Source organism: Pseudochaenichthys georgianus, chromosome 11 (genome assembly GCF_902827115.2).
Source record: "Pseudochaenichthys georgianus chromosome 11, fPseGeo1.2, whole genome shotgun sequence".
In the NCBI taxonomy this organism is placed as follows: domain Eukaryota; kingdom Metazoa; phylum Chordata; class Actinopteri; order Perciformes; family Channichthyidae; genus Pseudochaenichthys; species Pseudochaenichthys georgianus.
Window position 1 is genome coordinate 9,766,106 of NC_047513.1, and position 27,195 is coordinate 9,793,300.

The 27,195-nt window shown below is 43.4% G+C and overlaps 2 protein-coding genes across 3 annotated transcripts in view; both read left to right on the forward strand.

The window, feature by feature from the left end:
- Positions 1-12,899, forward strand: part of LOC117455411 (protein shisa-7-like) — a 37,604-nt gene extending 24,705 nt beyond the window's left edge. The window contains exons 7-9 of one of the 2 annotated variants that reach the window (XM_034094925.1): positions 3,437-3,667; positions 7,609-7,993; positions 9,092-12,899. In XM_034094925.1, coding sequence (XP_033950816.1) covers positions 3,437-3,667; positions 7,609-7,993; positions 9,092-9,548 — 1,073 coding nt within the window. In that variant the 3' untranslated portion in view covers positions 9,549-12,899. The remainder of the gene's footprint in view (positions 1-3,436; positions 3,668-7,608; positions 7,994-9,091) is intronic. The other variant, XM_034094926.1, reaches the window with a different exon arrangement.
- A 1,447-nt stretch (positions 12,900-14,346) lies between these two features.
- Positions 14,347-23,699, forward strand: LOC117454842 (uncharacterized). Its single transcript, XM_034094065.2, has 3 exons — positions 14,347-14,958; positions 15,325-15,423; positions 18,768-23,699. Exon 3 carries the CDS (start codon positions 19,155-19,157, stop codon positions 23,199-23,201), a length of 4,047 nt encoding a protein of 1,348 aa, XP_033949956.1. The 5' UTR covers positions 14,347-14,958; positions 15,325-15,423; positions 18,768-19,154; the 3' UTR covers positions 23,202-23,699.
- Positions 23,700-27,195: the final 3,496 nt, after the last annotated feature.

A 27,195-nucleotide genomic window follows, 5' to 3' on the forward strand; every position in this document is an offset into this window, starting at 1 on the left:
CCCCCCCCCCCACCACGACCCACTTACCACCAAGAGTCTGCTTCCAAATAGAGAGGCGGAGTCCCCCCCCCCCCTTCTGATGTATCCCTGATTTCAGAAAGATAGTTACAGCACGAAACATAGTTTTGTGATCCTGCTTGAATTGTGCAATGAGTCACACATAGTTTGTCCATGTGTGTTTTTCACTTGAAGAAAGGTTGCATTTTCTTGTTGAAGTATAAGACTGAACATTCTTGATAAGGACTACACACTCAAAAGTTTTACGTGGTAACTTTCTCTCTTTAGGAAGGTTCTCGCACCAGCTTGTGCTAGCCCTGAAGTTAGCAACGACTCTGGCTCAGGCTATTTGCCTTTTATTCAACTTTGACATCTTAACTGTTTCCTTTGAACTGATAACACGAATCAGTAAATACTATTATACCGTAGTGTTTTCTCTATGGACTCTTGGTGTTGTATATCAGCTGGAATGTAAAAGAATGAGCAAGACCTGTTGCTGATGTGATGACACCCTGTTACAAAGCACACTGAGAAAGTAATGACATCACCAACGCAACTTTTGAGTGAGTGTTCTTTTTTAGTTACTCGTCTTACACTTTAGTTACAAACAAACTGCTCATTTCTTTACTAGCTAAATATGTTTTATTTGGACCAACATATTTGTACTTCATGACATCGTTTAAGCAGGGTCAAAAACTCCAGAAGGGGAGTGACTTCGCTTCTTCTTCTTTTGCTACTTCTTGTTCTTCTTTTTCCTTGTCTTCCTTTTCTCCTTCTTCCACTCCTTCTCCTGTGTAGCAGTGATGCGACCGTGCTTTAAGCTGACTCTGCATTTCTCCAGAGGTCATGGCTTAAGCAAGGCCACTGCACTTTACCTGCATCTGTTTTCCCGGGCTTTGCACCAAGAAAACAAAAAAGCAATGCTAGCACGAGTGATTCATGAACGCATGAACACTGCGTAAGGTTGCAGTGGAAATACGATTTTGCACTGAATTCTTAAAGTTGTTTCCGTGCCAATTATTCCAAACCATTACACCTACATGCGTCCCTCAGGGGATGAATTACACGAGTAGGCAACAGTAAAGAATAAAACCAACTATACAGATAAGTAAAAGCTAAGTTTAAACTGTGCTTTCAGTGTGTTTTACATCCTTCAGTTGCTAATGGTTACTATCTCTTATATAATAATACATATAAACAAACTCTAAAGCATTTCTTACATAAATGATTCAGCTATTGATTATCTTTCTTAAACTGGCTATTCATTCAAACCAAACTTATAATAAATCAGTATACACACACAATAAGTGTATGTATAATATTATATTGGCTTTAAACCTACTGAACAAGAATTACAAAGTAATATACTGGAACAATACATTTCCCCTGACGCTCTGAATAAGCCCTGATGTGTTGGCAATGCCGAGATGGTTTTAAAAGTTGCTAAATGTAGCGAGAAAGTCAGCAAGGCTCGATCACATGTGGCCAGTGGTGTAATGTTATCAAGCACATTAACACAGTGCTCTACTTCAGTACAACATTGAAGTTATCGAATGAGTATTTTCACATTATGCTACTTTATTATGACATATTATACATATACTACATTTATTTGACATATTAACTAACTAGTCTATTTGCAGATTTAGTTAGTTCAACACACAGTATAATGTATTATTATAGGGTAAGCAACTCAGTATTCAAATAATTAAAAATATCTTGTGCTTGAAATGTTGCATAACGAGTACTTTTGGTACTTAAAGTATTAAATGCTAATACTTTTTTACTTGTAACTGAGTATGTTTACACTGTAGTATTTCCACTTTTACTGAAGTAAATAATCTCTGCATTTCGCCCATACCGAATATTGCCCCCGCTACAATTAGAGATATTAGGAGGCTATATTACGATGTTGACAAAGACTTCCTTCTAACTCACTCCCACAATGTACACAATTAATTAACAACGTTGTTTAAACTCTATTTTTGGTTTTCTAAAAGAAACGTCACTCTTTGTTGTGTCCGTAAACGGGGCCGTTCTCGTTCACTCGTTCTCCAATTCATTCTTGATGTTTTCCGTTTTAAACGTTAGACCGTAGACCTTCAATCCATTACTGGTTGCTTCTGTTTGTAGCGTCTCTTCCTGTTAGATAATGTGAACAGCCTCCTGGGAGGACACAAGAGCTTCTTCTCTGAGTCAGATGCCGTGCAGCACATCGAGAGCAGTTCATCTTTCCATGACACCATTATCAAACCTCGCTGCCAGCCAAACGTAGGTGTTCCCAAAAAAACAAGCCAAAACAATTACCTGGCACTCTCGGAAACAACCGGGCTAATTCCGTATCATGACACGCAAACAACACATTGAGCTCAACACTTTATGCCATTCCTTTCTTCACAGTGTCTAAAGCGTGTGACCTCACAGCTAGCATTGCTTTCCCTCCCCACCGCGTGTGTAACGGTCACGGTACAGAAGTCAATGTGGTGTGTGTTCCCTGGGTGACGCTTAACACGGACATTAGTGGCCATTACCGTCAACGGTCAATGAGCAGTGTATGTCCTGCAGTAATCTTAACAAGATGGCAGCTCATAACCATGACAACCCGGAATGCACTGGACATTGATTGCATCTCCAAGACGGGAAACAACAGCAAATGGGCAAGTTTCCAGAGTTATGCAACTTTATATCAGCTGCTGTCACCCAGCCGTTAATAAGCTCCTCCTGTTCCCCTTGTTATCTCTTCCGTGGTTGAAGATGATCCAACAATGGGCAGCATGTGTTTGTGGGTTTCACAGCTCATTGTTCCCCTTATGATGTGCAGCACCGACACATGTGAGGTCGCTGCGCGTGCACCGACATGCTGGCTCATTACAGTGCTGTCTGTTTGGGGCAATATGAATGTACTCGTATGAGGTAACTGATATACGTGTTGCAAAACAGACGCCCCCCGCCCCCCCCCCCCCCCCCGCATTCTGCCAATCTTACATAAGACGAATCCTTTTTATGTGTATCGATCCATGTGCTGCTTTTGCACTTTGCATACATGTGAATGTGTGTGTGTGGATTCTCCCCTGACGCTCTCACTGTATTTGATGTATTTACATGTTGCTGATATGTTTGTGTTGGCGCCTCGGATGAACAGTACAGAGTTATTATTTATAGATGGTCGCCATGGAGCTCCGAGAGACTTCCTGTGTTTACTGATCATTAACCAGCTCGTATATATTTTTTCTCTTTCTTCTGTTTTTGTCCATTTCTACTCCTTTTATATTAATTTCCTTCTTTCTATTTCTTTGCATTTTCTCTTCCTCTTTCCCTTTTGTCCCTTTTTATCCTAACCTCCTCTATTTTGCTTTTTCTGCTCCTTTTTCTCCAATCTCTTGCTTCCTTTTCCTTTTGACTTCCCCTCTCCTCCTCATTGTCCTTCCCCTCCGTCCAGAGCGTGGGGCCCGTATGAACAACACCTCCCAGCTCTCCTCCGGACCCTCCCTGCTGTCAGGTAGTGGTAAAGGTCCCGACAGGAGCGGCAGCAGCATGGGAGGGAGCATGAGGCACAACAGCAGCCACCCGTCCTTCTCCCACTCCTTCCACAACCTCGCCCAGCTGCCGCCGTCCTACGAGGCCACCATGAAACCCGAGATCAGCCGCTACAGCTCGCTGAAGAGGCTGGGTGAGTCTGGGGGGGGGCTCGGGCTGTGATTGAACAATCGGCACCGCGTAAAACATAGAAATAAACATGCTTTCTCTGGTAGAGATCCAGAGCGATGAGCAGGAGTTAGAGTTAGTCATATATGTCATGTTGCTAAGGAAAAGGTTTCTTCTTGATAGGAATCCATTATTGATAACATGGAGATGGATGTTCTCTGGAGTGTTTCTTTTAAGGTGTACACAAGATATCTGGTGTTGTACTTCCACATGAACGCATTTTAAACATCAGAAGATGAGATATGACTTGTAATCCCATGTAAGGGTCAGGCTCCACAATCACTATATCGCACACTTCCCATAATGCAACCTGATGTCACCTTCATTCGGCCCTGCATGCCCGGTAAACACATCTGCTGCTTAACAATGAGCAGGTTATTCTCAAGCTATTCTGACCAGGTATTCGTCCTTCTGTTAGTTAGACTTTCACACACCGTGAGGTTACCAAAGGACGTGTGTCAGCTTTCTCAGGGGCAAACAATCCCTGCTACTTTCATCTCCGTGTGATCCACATGTGTACGCTGTTTAGTAGTCATTGCAGGAAAGCAAACTGTAACGGAAAGACAGGAATTGATAGAAGGATTGGAGCAGACTGAGAGAATTAGGAGAGGAAAGTGGATGGAGAGAGAGGAGGGAGGGAGGGAGGGGCAGAGGAAAGAGGGATTGGGAAAATGGAAACAAAGGGGTAAATTGTAAAGAGGAGAAATGAACGGGAAGGCTGGTTGACCAGAGGCAGCGAATGAGCTGATTGGCCAAACAAGGACACAGCAGGAAGAAAGGGGAAAAAAAGAGATTTGTGAAGATAGAGATGCAGAGAGGTCGACTGAGCAGAAGGACAAGAATGGAGAGACAAGCAGAAGAGAAAGAAGGAAGGATTGAGATAGGGGGAGGGGCGTTGGCTGCCGGTCTGCAGGGGCATGGCGAATTCGAAGGGGAGAAAGCGACGTTTGAGAGGCAGCGTCTGTCTTTACCTCTCTCGCCCTGCGATGGCTGGAGACTGCAGGGGGAGGGGAGTCGCCTCTGCAGGCTGAGTGATGGATGGGTACTACAGGGGGGGGCGTGCGTGCGCACACGATGTAGCTATGCGCGGTAGTGGAAGCAATAATGAGGTGAAAGTCCAGATGAGTCTTTTCTTATTATTTCCATTCAATCAAAAAGAGAAACCACTGGAAGCTGTGCAGCGAGGGCTTCTGCTCATTACGCATCAGACCTTGAGAGGTCACTCCGCTTCCTTCATCGTCTCTTAGTGAAACTGCATCTCTGTCGCATTAATCGCAGCTGTCCTGCAGCTCTTTATTGTTCAGATCGTCTCTGACGTCATGATTTCCTGTTTCGCAGAGCATGGAAACAGATGCTCTCTCTTTCATTCAGCTCTTTCTTTTTTCATGTTCTGTTTTTCTGCCATCTCCTCCTTTTAAGCAAGATTGCATTCTGCCTTTTCCTTGAACGTTAGAAATCAGTCTTATATATTTAAGACGGTTGGGGGGGGGGGGGGGTCAGTACATCAACAGGGATTGTGTTATTGTCCTAGTGCGCCTACTATTGAGATGCATTCATGATGCACGGTTTTCTCTTAACTCACCTTCCAGGGAGTTAAGTTGTGTTTCTATGGTTCTCTGCTAGCTTGCGCAGCTTCATGTAGCTGTCATCTGATTGGTTGCACGTCAAAAGGTCAGAGGCAACGTTGTGTCAATTGCAAGGTAGCCCCGCCCTAAAAAACACCCTGCTTTTCTAGTCTTTTTTACTCGAAATGGGATTTACAAAATAAACATAATGCTGTAATGGAAAAGACTTGAAACTAGGGATATTAAATCAGGTCAGTAGTGCGGTTCATTTGTAGACTTCTATACAAACTTCTATACATTGCAGCCTGCACGTTTAAGGCACTTCTCAAAGTCCAAAGTCAACGTGTCAGATCCAGAGAGGGAGATCGAAATGCTATTTCTCCCAATCCAGAAGAATACAAGTTAAAATATCTAAACATAGACACACACACATTAAAAGCCAACAATAAGAAACACATATATAAAGGCACATTATGTCCAAAATAACAGTCACTTGTAAACGGATGAAGATGACTATATTACAGTAAGAATATGTACACTGGTGCAAATGATTGACAGCAGCGTAGTTAAAGTGCATTTCTATCACTTTACAGACTCAGCACCAACATTCTTTTAACACCGTAAACATGAGAATAATTCAATATGTGCACCGTCATATAGCCATTTAACAATGATGGCGTCTCACCTGTTTTCATCAGAACAGACACAACACGTTGCCTGTCAGATAAAACAAGCGGACATAGGAAGACGTCGTTTCATCTAAGAGTAGTCGCTACCAAACACTGATTGCTTCAATGGAAAACTGTACACCAGATGTTTCTGAATTAATCGGTGACGGTGAAAGCAAAGCAGAACTGTTCACATGTGCTTGTTCAGAACAACATCCCGTACGTCAGCGTCGGTGGAACTCCTCTTCAAACTGAAATGTTGTCATTGTGCTACAAAGAGCACCGGCTCTTGCCAGGCATGCTATGAGACCGGCTCCTTTCTGCTGTAGTCCCCCACACAGAAAGCACACTGATAAAGGCTTCTTTGTCTGCCATTGGCAGCCAGGGAGAAGCCTCCAGATAATATTGCCTTATAGGAGGAGAGCACACACGGAGAGGGAGAGGACATGAAACAAACAGGAAGGGAAGAGGTGGCTCCTAGAAGTGTACACTTCCAGAGCCATGGAAGAAAGGAGAAACGGAGTTGGAAATGAAGGAAACCAAAGAAGTGGAAAGGACAAAGGAGAGAGAAAAGGAGGGAGAGAGAAAGAAAGGAGAGGAAGAGAGGTGGCTGGTGAAAGGTCAGGTTTAGATTGGCTCTTGGGGAGCTGCTTCCATGGAAATGCTTTGAAGATTAAAGCGATCTCAGGCTAAAGAGCAGAACGCACAGAGACTGTCTTTCACTATTAATGAAGCTCAGCAACGTGTCTTTCTTCTCTCTTTACTTTGTGTCCTTGTCTTTCGTCTCTCTTTACTTTGTCCTTCTCTTTGTCATCACGTCACTTATGTCACTCTTCCCCCATCATACTTTTCTTACCTTTTATACCGTCTGTCTTTTCTTGGGCTCCTTTACCTTTGTTCTTTTATGCCTCATGTAATATACAGTGTGTCTTTCCACCCTTATCATTTCTGTCTTCACTTCCTTGTTTTTTTTTTCATACCTCTTTCACCTCATTGTTTTCTCTTTGGTATTCTCTCTCCGTTTGCGTATTATACCTTCCTCGCTCTCCAACAATTGATTTTCCATTTGCTCTCTTTTCCATTCATCATCATTGACATCTCATTGTCTTTCGCATAACTTACTTACTTTGTACCCTTCTTTCACCTTTCTTCTTCCGTCTTTATGTTCCACCTCTGTTCTTTTTCCATTGATCCGACATTATATCTGAGGGTATTCATCGGCAGATAGCGCTTTGTCATGGATTTGTAGACGTGTAGGGTTACGCTCAGGAAAAACATTGAAATGTCAACATCAAAAATTCCATGAACACAACATGAATATAAATCAAATGTTGACATTTAATTCTTTCGTCATTGGCATTAAATGAGTTTGATTATTCACAAACGATAAGTATGCCCTAGTTCCAGCTTGAATATGATGACATTTGAAGAACACCTGGAACGCAGATGAAAGAAAATCCTGAAAATGTACTTAATAATTTGGACCTTTGTCTTGCATCATATTTTTAAACGCAACTTTCCGCTAAAGCCATACGTCTGAAATAGTTTGCAGAGATTCAACATTTAATTGGATAAAACATTTAAAAATAAAAAAATCATTTAATTGAATCTTTTATCAATAATCATCTTTGGCTGCAGTCCTATTAATATTTCTTTATTTTTTGCTGATCCAGAGAAAGAACTTGACGAGTACTCGAGCTACTACAACTCCAAGCGTCGCTCCAACAACGGCCCGCCCTCCTTCTACTCCTCGCAGCACCACCTGCCCTTCGGAGGCGAGTATACGCTGGGTTCTTCTCGGGGCACGCTGCCTCTCCACGGCTCCCGGCCCCGCCTCCACATCCCGGCCTCCACCCCCAACCCGTACCCGCTGCCCGCCCAGACGCACTACACCAGCTCCTCCTTCGACAGGCCGCCGCGCCGCGTCCGCTCCCAGGACCAGCTGCTCGCTTTAGGGGAGGGCAACACGCTGTCCCGCCTCTCCAAGAACCAGCAGCACCAGTACTACAAAGCCATGATGAGCAGCAGCAGGGGCTCCAACTCACAGACGCTCCGCAGGTAAGAGAAGGGAGAGAGAGGGCCGATCAAACGACAGAAAGGGGCAAAATAAAAGAAGATGGAAAGACATCTTAATGATGTCGGATAAGGGGGGATCACAGTGCATAATACATTTGAAAAATGTCATTAGGATTTCAAGTGTCTGACATGGTAAGGGTACACAACAATTTTACCTCATCAGTTTTTTCATCAAATAAGTTTTACGTTGGTTCAGTTCATGATTGACCTTGAACACATTTAAAAACATTCTCGACTCAAGGTTCTCGTACTTGCATTACCCGTAGCTTTTCAACCGGACGGATGAATCACTGATACCCTGCTATTGCAGAGAGGTTTTATTGTTAAAACAGAATATAGTATATTAAGAAATATAAACCCAAGTTTGTCTTTTGCCTGCTCCTGAGAAGAAAAAAACAGCAACATCAACAGGAAATCCCTTCTTCAATTAAAGTGTTAATTATGTTCGGTGTTTTAAACGACTGATCAGAAATCAGATACTGCAGAAGCTTTCAATGTGTAACACTTCAAAGCTGGAGTGTGAGAGCTTTGTCTCCCTCTTCTGGTGGGGATAGTAATTATACAAAGACTGTTGCATTCGCTTCTCGCCGCCTCTCCCCGAATCCTCGCCGATCGCTTTCTTTTCTGACTTTAAATCCATCCTCTGAGTTTCTTTGTTATCTGGAGCATCCTTTCCAGAATCTTCTTTTGGGTGCTTCTTAGGATTCCCCCCGCTGTATTCTATGGTTGCTGCCCCTTTGCTATGTTCTCTCCCCATCTTCATTCCCCCTTTAGCTCTGGCTGTTTTTAATGTGAAATGCAACACCGTGAGACGCCACACCTCTTAGTGCTGATATAAAGAGAGCCTTCACCGGCGGCAACGGGCTTTAGCCTCATTGTGTGAACTTCAGAATCTAGCTTTTACATCTACCGTTTGGCCGGGATTATTATTTTAGGAAAAATGCGTTTTTAAGAGATAAAAAGGCCATAATAATGATCAGTTGAAGATAAATAAATGATAATGTTGATTGAAGGCCTAATGAAGCTGTTATTCCAGGCATTTTGTGAGCATCATTAAAACAAAGGAGCTTTTTGTTCCAGGTCCCACGAGAGGCTTCTGGTGTCACCTGACCGTCTGGAGGACCGGCTGATGATGGGCATGATGGTCGGGGGGGGAGGTGAGAGGAGCGGCATGGTGCCCACCATGGGCCGGCTCAGCCACAAGGCCCAGTCGCAGCAGAACATCTGCGTCACGCCGTCCATGGAGCGCCACCACATGATCAAGATGAACTCCCACCCCACGCCGGGCCACGACCACGAGCGGGACCGGGAACGTGACCGGGACCGTGACCGTAGCTCCGCCCCCATGTCGGGGATGGGCATGCACGGCGGCTGGGACCCACACGGCGGGGGCGGAGGTGGAGGTGGCCACCCCAACTCCCGGCGGATGGCCTTTGCCAACAAGAGGCAGAACACCATCGAGCAGCTGCACTACATCCCCGGAGGCGGAGGAGTGCAGGGACTGCGGACTGGGAGTAAGAACGAGGTGACGGTGTGAGAGGAAGAGGGAGGAGCAGAGAGAGGAAGATGAGAGTAGAGAGGCGAAGCTGAAGAGGCTTTTAGTGGAGAGATGAGCAGGAGGAAAGAGGTTTGATCTCAGCTGGCTGCCTCACGGGGCTGAACAAATAGCCCCCCCCCCCCTTTCCCTTCATAAAACAAAAAGTGGTGGATGACATCACTAATCTCACACTGAGTTTAGCCAATTGATTATCTCACCCTCGTCACCTTGTGTGTTGAAAAAGAGAATATTCAGCCATTCTTTTGAAAAGGGAAGACAGAAATGTCGACTAATAAGAGCAAAAAATATCACCTGAATGCAGCGCAAAGGCTGCCGGGTGTTCGCTGTGACTTTTATTGAAGGATACCAGCCGAGTGAAATTTGTTGAATTGTCCTTGAGTTTTATTGCACTGTCCTCTGAGTCCTCGAGCTCCGACAGATTCATCTGTCTTTGAATCCACCGCGGATGATGGAGAGCGCTGAGCCGGAGACAGACGGGTTGCTTGTCCTTTGTATTTATGAAAAGTATTTAAAAACCAAACGAGTTGCTTTTGTATGAAATGAACCTGATGATATTAATAGTACTAACGTTACTGAGCCATGTAAGACTTTGTGTATACTTGGTTTTGTCAATCCTTTAGCAGGCCAGTTTATAACCTTTCGGCTGGTTATGTGAACTTTCTTCCCTAGTTGTGATTGGACTATCATTAAAGGAAAATATTCTCTGCAACAAAAATGTAACCAAGAACAGTTAGACTGCCTTTATGGCTCTATTTAACCTACATAAAATCCAATCATTTGGGTTAAAAAAAAATAAAGACCTACACTGATTCAAGGCCCGGTCACAGCAGCATTTAAACAGCAAAAATATATTGGCAAAATTAAATGATTTTGGCGAAATTGCTCAAATTAACATTGTCTTATTGTCCTGTTTGTGGCCGAGCTAACAAGCTGGCCGTTAGCAAAAACCTGGCGATATCAGAAACCTTTTTTTACCCTCTTCAATCAAATAATTGACTGAATTGACCCAGCTCAGAAAAAAGGAAGCTAGCTCTAGTTCTCCCTGCTTGTTAGCCCGTTATCTACTGTAGTTCACCAACTAGGCCTGCGAGTGTTCACTATGTCACCACGTTTTTTTAACAAAGACATGCAGATTAACATTGCTACTGCACCACTTTATAGAATGGCCGGGCCTTCAAAGTAAAATCCACTCTGCAGTATGGTTTTAGCTTAACTTTGTACAGTGAATTCTAGTGGGTGTATATCATCAAATAAACATTGTTCTGTGACCCTTTGCGTAACGATTAGTTTAAATGAAAAAAAAACGGTTTTGGAATAAGACCGCTCTCAAAGATTGACTATCCTCATGCAGACTGTGGCGGACCCTCTTACACTGTTTAAACACGTCTCATTGTGAGTTTCAAGGGTTTCTTTGTGCCACTGACCGGCTTCGATCACCACATGTCACCTGCAAGTTGAGCTGCTCTCCTCGTATGAAAGGAAGGGGGGTGGCAGATGGGTTTCGGAGCGGGACAATGGACACTTCACACCAAGGGCTATACCGAATTATCTTTGTGTCTGTGCTCTTTACAGTGTCTGCTTCTCATTTCCATTTTGTCCGTGTCGGCAGGCATGCTTGTGCACATTATTTTTTTGTTCCTGTGTAGAAAGAAAATATATAAACATGCAAGGTATTTCTGTAAAACAAATGAACTCGATGTAAAAAACACACGACCATGATTACATTTTTCTGTCGCGGGAGGACATGGTGGCCATGATGTCATATTTTGCACTTTTATTTTGATCTGGCTGTGAGACGGACCTTCTTGCCTTCCAGGCTGGATCTGCCCTTTACGGGTTTTAAGGGACTCATGAGGCCTTGTCTAAGGTTTTCAGCGTCCCCCTCGATAAAGACAGACATGATTGATTACTGAGCGACGCTTCTTGCCAGCCATTTTTAAGTATTTTCCTACGACACACGTCACGTGCTCATGTTGATGGTTTATGATAATACATGTAAGGATTCCCCCTCGATCAGACGACGAACGCTCTTATCATGATTTCTTTCATTTCTTTCTTTGATTTTTTTTTTCTTTCTGTGAATTTCAATGTGTAATCCTGGATTTTCAATATTCAAACTTTCTTAGTGGAATTAAGAAGAAGAAGAAAAACAACATTCGTATTCTCCAGAACAAAAAGAGCTGATGCAATCAAAAAGAGAAAAGACGAACCGCATGACGATGTCAAAAGCCAGTGTTGATGATGTCATAGTGCTGACTTATGATGTCACGGCGTGGATGTGTGTAAATGTACATGAGTCTGTTTTCATTTGTGTGCCCGTGTGTGTAACTCTCTCAGTGTCTTCTTCTTCTTAGGAATGCAGAACCTCATTTTTGACCAAACGTTCGGGTCGTGTCTTCAGCTCACGAGGACGATTTAAAGACCCGAGTTTACGTGTTCATATCAACTTGAAATTTGAAAAAAGGCCTGTCGTCATTTAGCTAAAAGGAAGAACAAAAAGGGACATTGATCAATCACAGCTTCTTTCTTGTCGAGCGACGTTCACCAAAGCGAGGACTTTTAAAATGTTTGTAAATTATCGAAGGCCTATATTGTGTCAAGTTTTTGGCATTTGATTAGAAGTGAAACGGCCGGCACTCGGCTGATGAATTTGTGTCGCTGCTAAATATGTATCTACAAAAAGTGATTTGTTTTCCATGAACAAGCTGCTCATTCGTGCTAATTTTAACAGAACTTTCCGGGTACAAGAGCTGGAAATACAGTATTAGGAGCGAGTTGGAGTTGTTGATAAAGTGGGTCGTGGGGGTGAATGTATTCCGTTTGGCTGACAGGAAAGGCCCTGTGGTTTTTACAAAGTAAACATCTCATTAACTTTAAAAGAGAAAGAGGCAAAAAAGGGGGGGAAATGTAAATGACACGTGACATTCAGTTGTATTTTTAATGTCTCATCCTTCCTCATACCTTCTGATTCAGATGTTGTTATCCATGTTTAGTTAATTGCTCCCCTGATGATTACACCGTGTGCCTGTGTGTATGCGCAGTTGTGTGTGAGTGTGTTCACCACTGGGAGGGGGAGGCATGGGCATATTTGTATTCTCAAAGCTACTCTGCATACCTCAAATTGTATGATACATTTATTTATTACATACCCTTATATGTCTATTTCCAAGAATATCCAAACAAAGGTCTCACAGATGTGCAACCCTTTTGTTAACGGTGATCAATTCTTGAGTTTGTAGGAACCATACTGTTTAATTGATAATAACAATAAAAAAATATCCCACTAAACCTTGTTTTCTGTTGTATTTGCTGCAATTTGCCTCTTTAGCTTTCAGGCACACATTTGGAGGTTTTAAAGGTAATGCAAAGGAAGTATTTTAAGGCTATTTTTGACATTTTAGAGAGAATAATCAATTGTTTAATACATAATAAAAGCACTATTTCAGAGTGTAACAGCATGCTTTGCAAAGCTGCGGTTATCTATTATTTGCATAAATATTTGTTTGTATATTTATTGTTACAGAAAATCATACCTCACTGTATAAGTCTAATTTATTATTTTATTTTTCTATTTTAATTTAATTATAGTGTTGGTACAACACTTGGGTACAGAAACCAAAATAATTGGGAAATGTAGACTTTAATTCAGTTTATTTAAATGTTATTGAACAAAGTAGCTGAAGGTTTTAAATCATGTCTGAACATAAAATAAAAAGAAAGCACTGATGTTCAAAATATCAAACAATAAAATCAAGCGGTGGTTTTATGGGAATCTGAGTGTGAAAATAAGGAAGTATGTGTGTGCGTGTGTGATACCAACTATTGTGTTTTTGAAATCAGCTCAGCCTCCCTGTGTTTAGACCCAAGGGAGTATGAGGCTGCACAGGGGAAAACACATCTCCACCGACCACTCCCCCCAATTAGGCACAAATTATTAAACTCATTAGGGTAGTTAACTTAAGGAAAGGAGGAAATTACAGAAGACAAATATTATTAAGGTGGGCTCAGATTCACTGCTGCCGACTCACAACATCAAAATACTTTATAATTAGTTCAGATATTTATGATATGAATGTCAATATGTATTGTATGATTGTATTGATTGTTAATGTACTATGGATAGGTTGAGAATAACAAAGTCCTCCTTACATTCACACAAAAAAATCCATTTAATCAATCAATACTTGTGGCTTTTAACCGTCCCATTGAACCTTAATTAGACCTGGTTTAAGCAGTGTTTTATGGATCAAATAAAACACTGATAAAACATTATTAGGCCTACTTATTATTACTCTCCCTGCATGGATTATACATAAAATCAACAGGTATTACTCTGTACACCTGCATTTGCAAAAAAACATGCAGGTACACACATTCAGAAGTGCAGCCAAAACGGAAATGTATTTTGTTTTCACTATTTTACCACACATTAAACAGCCCAGGCACAGATCCTTACACACCCACACGGCAGCGCAGAAATACTGTACTATAATGATATTTAATTGAATGCAAATCAGGCACGATAGGCCCAGCAGCACATGTATGACACACACACACACACACACACACACACACACACACACACACACACACACGTTATGCAGCACGCGCCGTAATGATATCTTTAATTGACTCATTAACATTTCACACACATTTAGTGTGAAAACACACACACACACACACACTTCACATAGGAGCCTAATGACATAGTATCAGAATTCATTGGGATATATTTGTATTGGACTCAATACATGCATTCACACGCACCACGTACACGTACACACACACACACACGGACATAGCGTACAAACGCTTTATTTATTCATGAGCATCATGCTGGATTGGACCCATATTTTGCTAACTGAAGGGCAGAGGTGGATGTGAGCGGGCAGCAGCAGAGTGGTCTCGGCCGGACAGAGCAACCTGTGCCTGGCTCTACCCGGAACCATTATGCAGACAGGAAACTACCATTTTAAAGCTAGCAGCATTGGAGGAGCCGTCGTCCATAGGGGGGGGACACCTAAATCTGACACGGGGCGGAAAACAGCCAACCGAGGAGAAAAGACGGGAAAATACGACGCAAACAAAACAAAGGCGCCGTTTGGGAGAGACGAGCAGTAAACCGGGGGAGCTGTAGGACTGAGGCGGCGAACAATGGACATATCGGACCAGGCCAGCGGAAATAGTTTTTGTTAGCGAATGAAAAGCAGCCCTCCCGGGCCGATGGAGAGCCAGGCCTTTCACAGTGTTTTTCCATGGATGAAGAAAAAGGCCCCGCTGACGGGCAGTAGGGACACCGCTCTTACGGCGCACTCCCCGCTTGGTGTTTTCACAATTTTACTCCCATGTTTCTAAGGTGTTTTTGCACCTAGCCATCGTATGCTACAAGGTAAGAAAACAAAAACAAAAGCTGTTTCCAGCAGCGGGATGTTGGCTAATTTGCTAGCTGCCAAGCTAAGCGCACAGCTAGTCTGCTAGCAGTGCTAGCGCAAAGCTATTGAAACGCGATACCTCCTTTATGTCAGTTTAGTTATATGTATCTGTAGTTCGACGCTTTTACTCAGTGTAGTTCAATAAAAAACACTTATGTGCTAATGGTATGAATGTGTTATACATTATATCATGGTCTTCAGTGCAGCGTTGGTTACCGTTAGCTAGTGGAGTGATTAATGGATGCTAGTAGTTTTTGGTGGATGAGTGTCAACAGTCATGTCTTTCCATCTAACCTGCTCTTTCATCGGTGCATGTGTTTCAGGCTGTCGGCCTCAAGACACCGCTTGTCGGCGGAGAAAGCGACCGTGTCTCCCCTAAAAGCCGCGGTCCAGCAGGGAGCCCCAGACCCGTGGATTAACCGGTAAAATAAACACAACATGAAATCACACAACTCCAAATGTTCAAACTAAATGTTAGCTTTAGTTTGTCCGGTGTGCTTTCCCCGCAAGTAACTCATACTCTATGACACAATATGGGCTTAAAGGAGCATCAGCTCATGTATACTCGCATATATCTGAGCAGTAATAGCATGCTTATTTCAAACACTGATGCAGAATCAGCAGCACAGACTACCTGTTTGTTTGGGTTTAGACAAGGCTTAAAACAGGATGTTCACTTATGTATTCTACTGTGTATATCTCAATAGCATACTGGCGCAATAATGTACACATTACCATGTGATTGTAAGTAGTATGAAGAACATGTAATTATGTGCAACAGATAAACCCACTCATACTGTAGATATTGATTATAGTTTTCCCCTTTTATTATAAAGATAATATTGTCCCAGTAATACACTACTTTTGCTATTGCATTTTTTGCCTACATTTTTATCTTATATTGATATCATGGAACAAACTCAATGAGGTAATAATTAATAAATTACTTCCCTCTTAATGTTTTATGTTGGAAAAATCAATATGTATGTACAGGTGTACAACATCCCTCACGTCAGATTTAAAACTAACTTAAACATAATCTTGGCACTTTATTTATACTCGGTACTTCTACTTCTATTTTGTTTTAAATAATGTTTCTGGTAGAGTCCTTCAGGTGGAACGTTTTTTTTGCTCCTGTGATGTAACAGGACACAGGGAGGCAGAGTGTTCACTCTTAAAGCGATTTGAGCCCAGGGTCATGTCGAACCTTATGTATATAACATGTTGAAAGCATTATGTGCTAAACACCCTTTTGCAAATGTTGCAGTTTCTTATATTTTTCTGAGATAATTTAACACAAATGTTCACTTTAGAGGTCATTTAGTCTGTTTTGAACAGAGTGCTTATACTGTTCTCTTAGGATTGTTCACATTGGATATATTTGTTTCCACCTCTGACCCACCAACCAAAGTGCAGCAAACAGACTTAAAATAGCAGTTTCAATGGATGGCATACCGTTAGGATGAAATGCATCAATCAACAACTAAATGTTTCCAAAGGGTTTTCACATTGAACACATCCAAGGTCAACCTGTTGAATGAAATCCCTCGTACATCGTGGGTGGGTGCTCGCTGAGAGTTTGTGAAGTGTTTTTAAAGGCAAACAATCAGTAGCATGTGGTGCCCAGATTATTACCTTTCTGTCTGCTTGAAAGAGCACCTGGCGCAACATGTGTGAACTAGTTCCCCGATAGAGATCTAGATTGAAACTCTGTGGTGGGGATGGCGTGTTTGACTGCCCATTGCCTTGTGTTTCTTACTTGGATTAAAATAAATGTATCATAAATCTAAATAAACTGACGTTTCTTATCTTATAGCTCAATATATTGTCATAGTTACTGCACAATGCCACAACATTATGGGATTTTAAAGGGGCCATTTTTTTTTAGGTTTCATAATTGTATTGTGTTCCTCTATGTGACATGTCTTCATGCTTTAATGATCAAAAAGGTCTTAATCTTTCTCAATCTGCCTGTGCTGCAGCACCTCTTTTCACCCTCTGTCCGAAACCAGAGCCCATTTCCCAATTAGTTGAAGTTGGACAATTGTTTGTTTTGTAAAGAACATTTCTTAGCTCAAGCCCTACTGTCTGGTCCAGATGCTTTCCTTCTTCCTTGAGAATCTGATTCATACAATTATCTCATGATCGGAAGGAAAATAAACTTCTTAGAACTGGATATATAACAGGAGCATCTTTCTTATTAGTATCGCTGTTGTTTGGCCTTGTGTTCATCATCTTTAAAACAAATATCAACATTGAAGCATTAGCATTTAGCTTTTTGAAAAGCATTTCACACATAGAGCCACACATTGCTTTAAGTAACAGCAGGTTTCCATATTCTTCAGAAAGAAATCTGCATTATTTCTGGTTTTCAGATTTTTATTTTTATATATTGCTGCTGTATATGAATTTCCTGTCACTCTGCCAAGCTTCAGACCGTACGCAGATGTGACGGGACAATAAGGATGTTTGGCTTCTCTGGTTTCTGTCTCAGGGGAGAGTCATTCATGTCGAGCCAGAAGGAGGTCAGAATCAAGTGCAAAGTGCGGATGAAATGCTGTCTGTTCTAGGCTAATGTTTTGGTCAGAAGACAAAGCAGTAAGTTGTGGATTTCAGCGGAACAAAGAAGCATATTTTTCTAATTGTAAAGCAGATGTCATAGCTGGCAGCCATGTTATCCAGCAGGAGCTGGACAGGATTCATGTGGCATTTTGAGCCACACTCTCATTTCATTTCCCTCTCGAGGCTCTATCTACTGCTCTCAATAGTGTGTATACCGTGCGAAGATTTACAAATAAATCAGTCAAATCCTACACTTCAGCACTTTAAAGGGATATAACGAATATGTCATAATACATTTTTCAGATCATTTCTTATTTTATTTGTCTGCTTTGTCTCTAAAATGCAATTTTTAAAAAATCATTTGATTAAAACTCCTTTCACATTAAAACAAAGACAGAAAGACACATTGTGCAAGGTGATATCCTTAGTTCTTTAACTATTTTAAAATATAAATACCGTCTTGTTGCAACAGGTTATATAGGTTAACAACAGCAGGTTGATATTAGAAAGCCAGCCAATTAGCATTTGACCAAATTGTACAAACAATACATATTGCAGTGTGCTTTCCAAGATTACTACAGAAAGATGATTGCACTGTTGTGGCCTCTCATTCTGAAAAATAAGCAGTGACCTAACTGTCCCCTGAGTTTGAGCGGGATATTGTCGATATAATTGGATTTTTTTTTAGACAAATATTTTTGATTAGACTTTATCTTTAGTGGGAAATTTAAGATTTAGAAGAAATACATGCATTACACTAAGCACCTTTGAAGACAAAATACGTTTTCATTTTTCAATAATGAATAATACATCCTCAATAATTCCTCAGCAGGCTCAATAAATGAACTGTTAAAATGTAATTTAAGGTAAAATAAAGATTACTGAGGCAAATAAATAAATGTTAATCTTTATATATTTATTCATACATTTAACATGGACAGTGCACATTAATCAACATTTCTGTTAGTGCCAGAGTTAGCCAATCTGTAGTGCCTGGACAGATTTAGTAAATCACCCTAAAGACACATTTTAGTTGTTTGTTTTGGTTCCCTTTGAGACATTCAGCACCCATGTTGTTTAGGCTCGGAGGGGAAGAAAAACCATAGTGTTGTTGAACTCTCTGTGCCAAAAGTGTTTTGTTATCTCGGTATCAAGTCACTAAATCTCTGACATCATTGTTTCTTGTCCTCCTCTCATTCTTTAGGTTGCCTCAAGAACTCCATGAGGGGACAGAAGGCAACAACCAATGGTTCTCCCTCCGCTGAAATAGCACACTCCTTTCCATGTAACTGCTGACCTGATTTTCTAAATATTATGGAACACTTTGAAGAAACACTACAGACTCTGTTTTTAGTATGATTTAGTTTAATGCGTATTTATGACCCTTTTTTATTAAATCTCCCAGAAGCACTTGCAGGCTTCCCTCTTGAATGAAAAACTAATAGTGATACAAAAAAAATCAAGCATCGGCTTTCGTTGGATTATAGCGGTTTGTTGGAAGTTTGGGGTCAGGACTACCTCTGAATATCCCAGCTGTTTCTAGCATTAAAGGCTTAGTGCAAGCAGCACTTTGCACCTCACGGATTGGAAGATGTTCCAATTCAGCAAGTACCCCATGGACATTTTAGAGATGCTGAGCGGACACCAGGCCCACCAGTTTAAAGGCCTGGGATTAGAGCGGCAGCTAAGCCACCAGCAGCAGGTCCAGCTGCAGCACCAGCAGCAGCTCCAGCAGCAGCACCAGACCTCTGTTGACGGCTCAGGAAGCCTGCTCTCCGGCCTGGGCCTAGGACCCCTCCAGAGTTCTCGGAGTAATGCCTTCGCCGACTCCTCCTCGTTATTTGCCAAAATGAGCGCCCCCCCCTCATCAATCTCTCATCAGAGCCAGTCGTCTTCCTCTCACAGCTCCAGAAAGTCCAGTAAAATGAGCAGTGGGAGCGGGAGCTCGGGATACCCCCAGTTCCTGCGGCCATTCCACCCGGCCGAGGCTGCGCTGGCTCAGGAGCAGCTCCACTCTGGGATGGGACGCTTTGACTTTGGTGGCGGCAGCAGTGGTGGGATTGTCACTCCCGCACCCCCGCCTCCACCGCTGCATCCAGGCCTCTCTGTCCCCCAGCCCTCTGCTGGTCTCCCCACGTCCTCGCCCTCTTCCTCCACCTCCTCAGCCAACAACCCCTCCGGCAGCACTGCGGTCCCCTTAGTGGGCCAGTCCGACCCCCGCAGCCTCCACCAGCAGTTCAGCTGCATGCTGGCTGCCAACCAGTACTTCCTTTCTGGCGTCCCCACCAACAGCAGCCTGGAGCAGTTCCTCGTGCAGCAAGGCACTCACAACCACTTGGGTTTGGGTCTCAGCCAAGGGCCCATCGACTCCAACTCTGGCCTGGCTCCTCCCCCTTCCCTCCACTCCACACACAGCCACGGCCACTCAGCTCCACAGCTTCAGCAGCAGCAACAGCAGCTGAGCTCTCACGCCTTATCTCATCCCCACAGCCACACTCACCACCCTCACCCTCTCCACCCGGCGCCCCAGCCTGCCCCTCTGGGTGGCTTTGATTTCCAAGGCATCCCAGTCCTCTCCTCTAACCAGATAGCATCGCTAATGCAGCAAGAGGCTGGCCTTTCCCTCCCCCTGCCCCTGCACCTGTCCCTCTCTAAAGACGATGCAAAGACAGGAGACAGCTCGTCTTCATCTGCTTCAAGCGGAGGAAGCAGGAGAAAGAAAGCAATGGCGGGCTACCTCCCCCAGAGGAAATCCGAGACTAGCATCCAGACCACTCACAGCAGCAGTGTCAGTAACTGCCACAGCAGCTCGAGTGGGCACAGTCAGAGCTCCTCAGCGGACCTCGTGGGAGGAGAATCTGGGGGTGTTGGGATAAGTGACATCAGAAGCGTTCCACAGCATTCCTCTCACCACTCATCATCCTCACAGCAACAGCAGTCATCCTCCAGCGTCTCCTCCTCATCGTCGGCCCCTCCTTCTAACTCCACCTCTGTGCTTGTAGCCAACGGTAACCAACAGTTGTCCAAATCCCAGGACGGTAACGGTTCATCCGGCCAGCCGGAGCCAGAACCCCTCTACCACTGTGGTGAATGTGGTAAAACCTTCACCCACCTCTCCAGCCTGCGAAGGCATCTCCGCAGCCACGGCTTGACACCAGAAAGCCAAAGCAGGAAGTCTGACTGTAACTCCCCAAGCCCAGAAAGGGTATTCTGCTGTGGTCAGTGTGGAAAGAAATTTAAAAAGAGGGGTCACCTCATCCAACATAGCGTCACCCACTCAGAAAACCGGCCTTTTGCCTGCAACATCTGCCAAAAGTCTTTCAACCGGCGAGAGTCTCTTACGAGACACGAGAAGATTCACGACGATAAGCCTTTCCGCTGCCCGGCCTGCGGGCGCTGCTTCCGGGAGAGCACCTCTCTTCTCAACCACGCTGCTTCAGGGGCCTGTGGCAAACCTCCTCGGAGTTCAAAAAACCGCGCCAGCAGCGAAGGGAGCGTATCATCCAACCCGAGCAGCAGCAGTAAAATGGGAAGCAGTGGAAACAGGGTGGGACTCCCAAACGATGGGGCAGCAATGGCCAATGACAAGTATGCAACAGATTTTTCCAGAAACCGCTACCAGAATCACTTGCCCTATAGCGGGGTGGACGATTACAGGCGATCACAACCAGCGTCCCTGTACTCCCCAGAGAGTCTAGCCAGTGAAATTAACAACCAAACTCTGCGTAAGGCCCCATTAGCCCCAACTCTGCACCCCCACCCACAGCCACAGCAGCAGCAGCACCACCACCACCAACAGCCGCCGCAGCAGCAACAGCCGCAGCCACACCTCCCCCTCTCCTCCCTATTGGATGATTCGGAGGATGAAGTCACCAGCAGTGCGATGTCGGCCATCGCTGCTGCAGCTGCTGCTTCCTGTGATTTAAACGCTGAAGGTCGGGACGGAGAGAGGAGGGATATCATTGGAGGCCTCCTGGGGGGGTTGGGGTTTGGTAACCTCAGCGGACCGTCTTCTACGTCCAGCCTCAACGGTGCCACATTGCCTTTGACCCACCCTAGCCAGCCCCACACAAAGCCCCGGAGGCCAAGGAAGCCCCGAGAGAAGAGAGACCCAAACAACATCGTCAGGAGGAGAAGAAGCCCCGCCCCTCCAGGAGATGGGTCGGAGCGGCCGTACAGCTGCCAGGTCTGTTGCAAACGCTTCAGGAGGGCGGAGACGCTGCGGCGCCACACTCGCGTCCACACGGGCGAGAAACCTCACGCCTGCGACGTGTGCGGCAAAATGTTCCGTGAGCCTTTCCACCTCACCAAGCATCTGACCGTGCACTCGGGTCAAAAGAACTACAAATGCAATCTGTGCGGGAAGATGTTTGCCTATGCACAGAGCCTGGTGAGACACGGGAAGCTGCACAGGAAAGGCGAGATCGACAGCCAGGGGAGGCGGGTCAAAGGTGCTGCCGCTGCTGCTGCTGCTGCCGCCGCCGCCATCAGTCAGGTCGGCCCCTCAGGAAACTCTGACTACTTCTCATCCTGCTCCCAAGGAGAAAAGTCTCCCACATCTGGCACCCCCTCTCAGAGGCTTTACACCTGTACAGTGTGCTGGAAATCATTCCGCCACTACTTCCACCTGACGGCACATCAACAGACGGTCCACGGGGGAGGGGTCGGGCTGGAGAAGTCCTTTCGATGTGAAGTGTGCGGTAAAGCCTTCGCCTACTCCAACAGCTTAGTGCGCCACAAGCTGTCTCAGCACGGCATCGACCGCAACGGCCAACGGGTCAACCAGTCCCAACCCTCGGGATACCCCCCGGCCTTCTACGACTCAGGGTCAGGTTCTAACTACGCCGGGTCTTCACACATGCAACAAGGGGCTCCTGGCCAGCAGCAGCAGCAACAACAACAACAACAACAACAACAACAACACCCTTTTCACTACCGCTCGAAAAACATCCAAAAGCGGCTTGGTCAAACAAAAAAACAAACAAAAACAAAAACGCAAGTTCTGATCCACAGCATCATGAGAGACGGAAAGCTGGTGGGTGTTCCTCTGAGTAAAGACACCCGCAAGAAGCTGATGCTTCTAAGGAAAAAGAGGGGCAGACTGCAGGAGGCGCTCAAGAAGAAAAAGATCCTGGCGCAGTTGAGGGTAAAGGGCTGCGTGGTGAAGGCAAAGTCGTGGAGCGGAGGCGCCGTCACAGTCACCGGCCTCTCCTCCATGGAAATCCCCATTAAGCGCTTCCCCTGCCCAATCTGCCCCAGCGCCACCTACGCCCTTCCGGGTGCTCTGCTGGTCCATCGCGCCGTCAGGCATCCGCCGAGGACCTCAGGCCGCAGCGCCCGCCTGCGCTGCCAGGTGTGTGGCAAGCGCAGCAGCTCACTACACAAAGCATTGAAACACCGGGGCAAGCATCTGAAGCAAGCCGCGTTCCAATGCTGCAAATGTCGACACCACTTCTGGAACTCGCTGCTCCTGGCCCGCCACGACTTCTGCTGCCGGGGGCCGCCCATCAGCAGGGGCTGGGAACTGATGAAGATGAAGTCCCCGCCTTCAGAAAGCAACCAATCGCCGGCCCCGCTAGCGCTGCCGGTTCTGGTCCAGCCCGAGAGATCAACAGTACTGACTGAGTACAGCCAGTAGACAAAAAAAAAAAAAAAGACTGTTTTCTAGACTAGATTGTTTTGATGTTTTATTTTTTTTAGATAATCCAAGAAGCAAGCAAGAGCTAGCACGTTTTTTTAACAGAACAAGTGGGGAAGGTTGAGTGTAACTACCGTAATACCCCCACAATGCACCCTGATAAATCTGTATACAATCCTGACTCACTGCAGCAGAGGAGGTTGGAAATGAGTAGACTTCAAAAGGCCCTAAATCGCCCTTCTGCAGGGTGGAGGAACTCTACACACATGTTAGTAGCACCTGTTTGAAAAAGCGCATTAATCCAGTTTCATCGTCATGTTTTATTTTATTCCTCCTATTAGCGGTGTTTGTGCATAATATGGATTGGATGCGGATTGTAGAAGTGAGGTACCTTTTTAGTACCTGTTTATTTTTTCAAGTTGTTTTCACATTATTCACAGTTAATCCGTATAGTCTGGGTCTCTTGCTCTGTATGTTTATTTGTGTATCCCCCCCCCCCCCCCCAGTGGAGAGTCTCCCACTTTTTATACTGAGATCTGCCCTTTAAGCTAAATTAATCTTTTAAGAAAGAAAAGTAAAGGGTCTAATCTGTCACGAAAAGGCAGTTTGATGTGCTAAAGTGACTGGAAAAGGAAAAGTATTGGTGACCTTGTTTTTAATGTACACTACTTTTGTCATGTTTGTAAAGAGGCGTGGACAGAAAACCAACTTTTAATGTGTTCAGGATTCGAAAAAGGACAACAGAAATAACCGGAGTGTACTGAACAATTCGTATTATATTTTATTATATATTGATTATTTGCTGTTTTTTATTCCAAGTATCATTTCTGTTATCATTGTTGGTATTGTATGGGTGGGAGGGAACGAGGTGGGGTCTTTGTAAAACAGCAGGATGAGTATATGTATCGATGTGATATCCCCCCCCCCCCCCCCCCCCCCCCCCCGCCCCCGTACCCTTTACCCGCTCCCTCATTGCCACAGTTAAGCCCAATTTTTGTAACACACCGTGTACACATAGTTCATTACTTAGGTCCTGTCCAACATGTTCTTTCTTTTCTGTAAAACTAAAACATGTAATATTACTAAATTACTATCCTTTTTCTTTGCCTAAAAGTGAGTTGTTGAAAACCCTCAAATCAAATAAAAAAAAAAAAATCTGAAATGGTACCCTTTGTTTAATTTGATGTTAAAGGCACCCGTCCATCTGAGATATAATACAAACTATATTCAAACCTGTGGTATCGGTTTTTAGAAATATTATGTTTTTGTTTCCTAGAACATTTCAAATAAATAACTGAAAGGAAAGAGCTCAACTTAAAATATTAATTGAATGTATTATTGGAAATATAAGCCTTCCTATAATCTAATTTTGCATGTTCAGTTAAAATAATGAAGTGCTCTATAGGTTACATCAGTAATGAATAAATTAGTAGGCTATCAACACTGAACAAATGGGATCATAAATAGTAGGGTCGGCTTTCTCTCTCGTGGCTAACCACAGCAGTAACTTCCAAAGGGGTCGCTTTCACCACAAGAAGCTGTGGTTTCCTTAGTTCAAGTCTCGTGCCCTTCTGTCAGGATAGTCAGTTTCAGACAATATTACCTGGAATGAGTCCATGCAATGCCACAGATATATTTGATAATTCACTGTTCAGATTACCTCTTTTTACTGAAGGTCCCTTTACCCAACTGTGAATTTCATTTGTGTAACTTTAAATTCTATTGGAGCTACATTCAGATGAAACAAAAGATGGTAGTCCTAACCAGAAAGCATTGATTGATTGACATTGATAGCCCTGCCTCTAAAGCCACTAACTCAAAAGTATGACCACGACCGTATAAAAGCATTTGATGTATATTTTGCAGTCAGAATTTCAACGAATGTAAAATATTTGAAAAAAGAAAAACCCATTTATGCTTTTAAAAATAAATCTGTTTTAAAAAGTTGGAAATGAATTCAGTTTTGAAGGTCTTTTATGTCCATCCTCTCCAGCTTCTATATCAAATACTTTTGTTGGTAATTTGATTAAAAGATCTTCAGTGTGGGCATGTGAAATGATCAAATAGAACATAAAATAGTGTGATCTAATTTTTTGTTAGTGAAAAGTGTGGATTTAAGGAATACTCGTCTCCTTCCATCCACCTCTTTCCAACCTAATGGGGATCCAGCACCATCGGCTCTCCTGCGGCTAAACCCTGATCTGTAAACATTCAGAATGACACAGAACAGCAGCAGCTCAACTCCACTTCCATCCTCTCGGAGCTTGTTTTCATAATAATGATTCCACTGTGTATTTTTACCCATGCTCTCCTCCTACAGGCACACCGAAGTGGTTTCTTTCGGACACATGTAGCCTGCCGTCCCACGCTCACAACACAGCAGACCTTCACAGAGCTGCAGCTCCACACACATCAGAGCAGGAGGGCAGGTGTAGTGCACATGGAGCGAGGGGGGGGGGGGGGGTCAGGTGAGCTGTTTATCCAGCTGCTGGGGGGGGTCTCATGTGCACCAGCACGTGTCTCACCAACCTGTGTGAAGTAGGGTTCCCGCCGGGCAGTAAAAGGTTCCCTGTCGCTTTGTACTGTTATACAGTATATGGATCTTCTCCTTAATACACTGTTGGGAAGTTTAATATATGAAATTGCATCATATTCTATTAGCTCATCATATTTATCTGTGAAAAAAATCTAACGATGCATTTTCAGCTGATCCAAGGCTTTAGAAACTGTTTAGTTTAAGAAGTGGGAGACTATTCCGAACACACCAAGGAACTCATGAAAAACATGAAACTTCTAAGATAGTTGCAAAACGACTACAAAGAGTGGGAACGTCTGTAAAGAGACCAACAGTTAATGTAAGAAGATGCACAATTAAATGGAGTGCAGTATTGGAGTAGATGCAGAACAATCACAGACGCTCAAAACAACTTAAAATGGATTCAAAACAACCACAAAAAGGTAAAATAATAAGTAAAGATACAAAATGTAGTAGATGCAAACCTACAACAAAGATTTGTAAAATTAAGACTAAAAAACCTAAAATGTCAAAAAGTAGATACAAATTACTTAAAAACATGCAAAGTTACAATATTATGGAAAAGAAAATATCAATGGCTGAAAATTGCACACTACAAAAAAAAAGACTAAAAATAGATGCAAGAAAAGCTGGATGAGGACAGAGACCCAAAATGACCACAGTGAAATAAAAACAGCAAATAAGAAAATTGCAAATCAATCACAGAGATGCAAATTGACAACTAGGAGCAAAACTACTCAAACTAAATGTAAAATCACAGAACAAAGAAATAATTGGCTAAACGGACAGAACAATTCCACCAAAATGAAAAACAGCCACAGAGAGATGCTAAACAACTAAAGAGAGATGCATACCAATCAAAGTCGTAGTTAAGTAAAAGTACAAAAGTATTAACATTAATAAATATGCTTAATATTAGTAAAGTACAACGACAACAAATACTCTGTTTACACAAAATTCTAAAATATCTTAGGTTTTATCAATGCATTGTACTTATTAATGCATTATTTGTTTACTGTATTGTTGCAGCTTGTGAAGGAATTTATTTCTTACAATATACTGTAAAGTAGCCTGTGAATTACCCCAAGGGATCAATACAATTTTATTTGAAGATATAATTATAATTATAAATAATTTTTGTAATATTGCTCTATACCAGAATCTTCAAAGTAACCACAAGAAACTAAAAAAATATATGTTAAAAGTGCATTATTGTCCCTTCATTATAGTTGAGTAGTGTAAAGTAGCATTAATACTCAAGTACCTCAACGTTGTACTACGGTACAGTAATTGAGTACATTTACTCAATTAGAACAGGCTACTGGACTGCAAAAGATGAAAATAAAATAAGTGCAAATACTGAATAATAAGTAAATGAAATGTGTACTTAAAGGTGGGGTAGGTAAGTTTGAGAAACCGGCTCGAGATACACTTTTTGTTATATTCCATGGAATGATC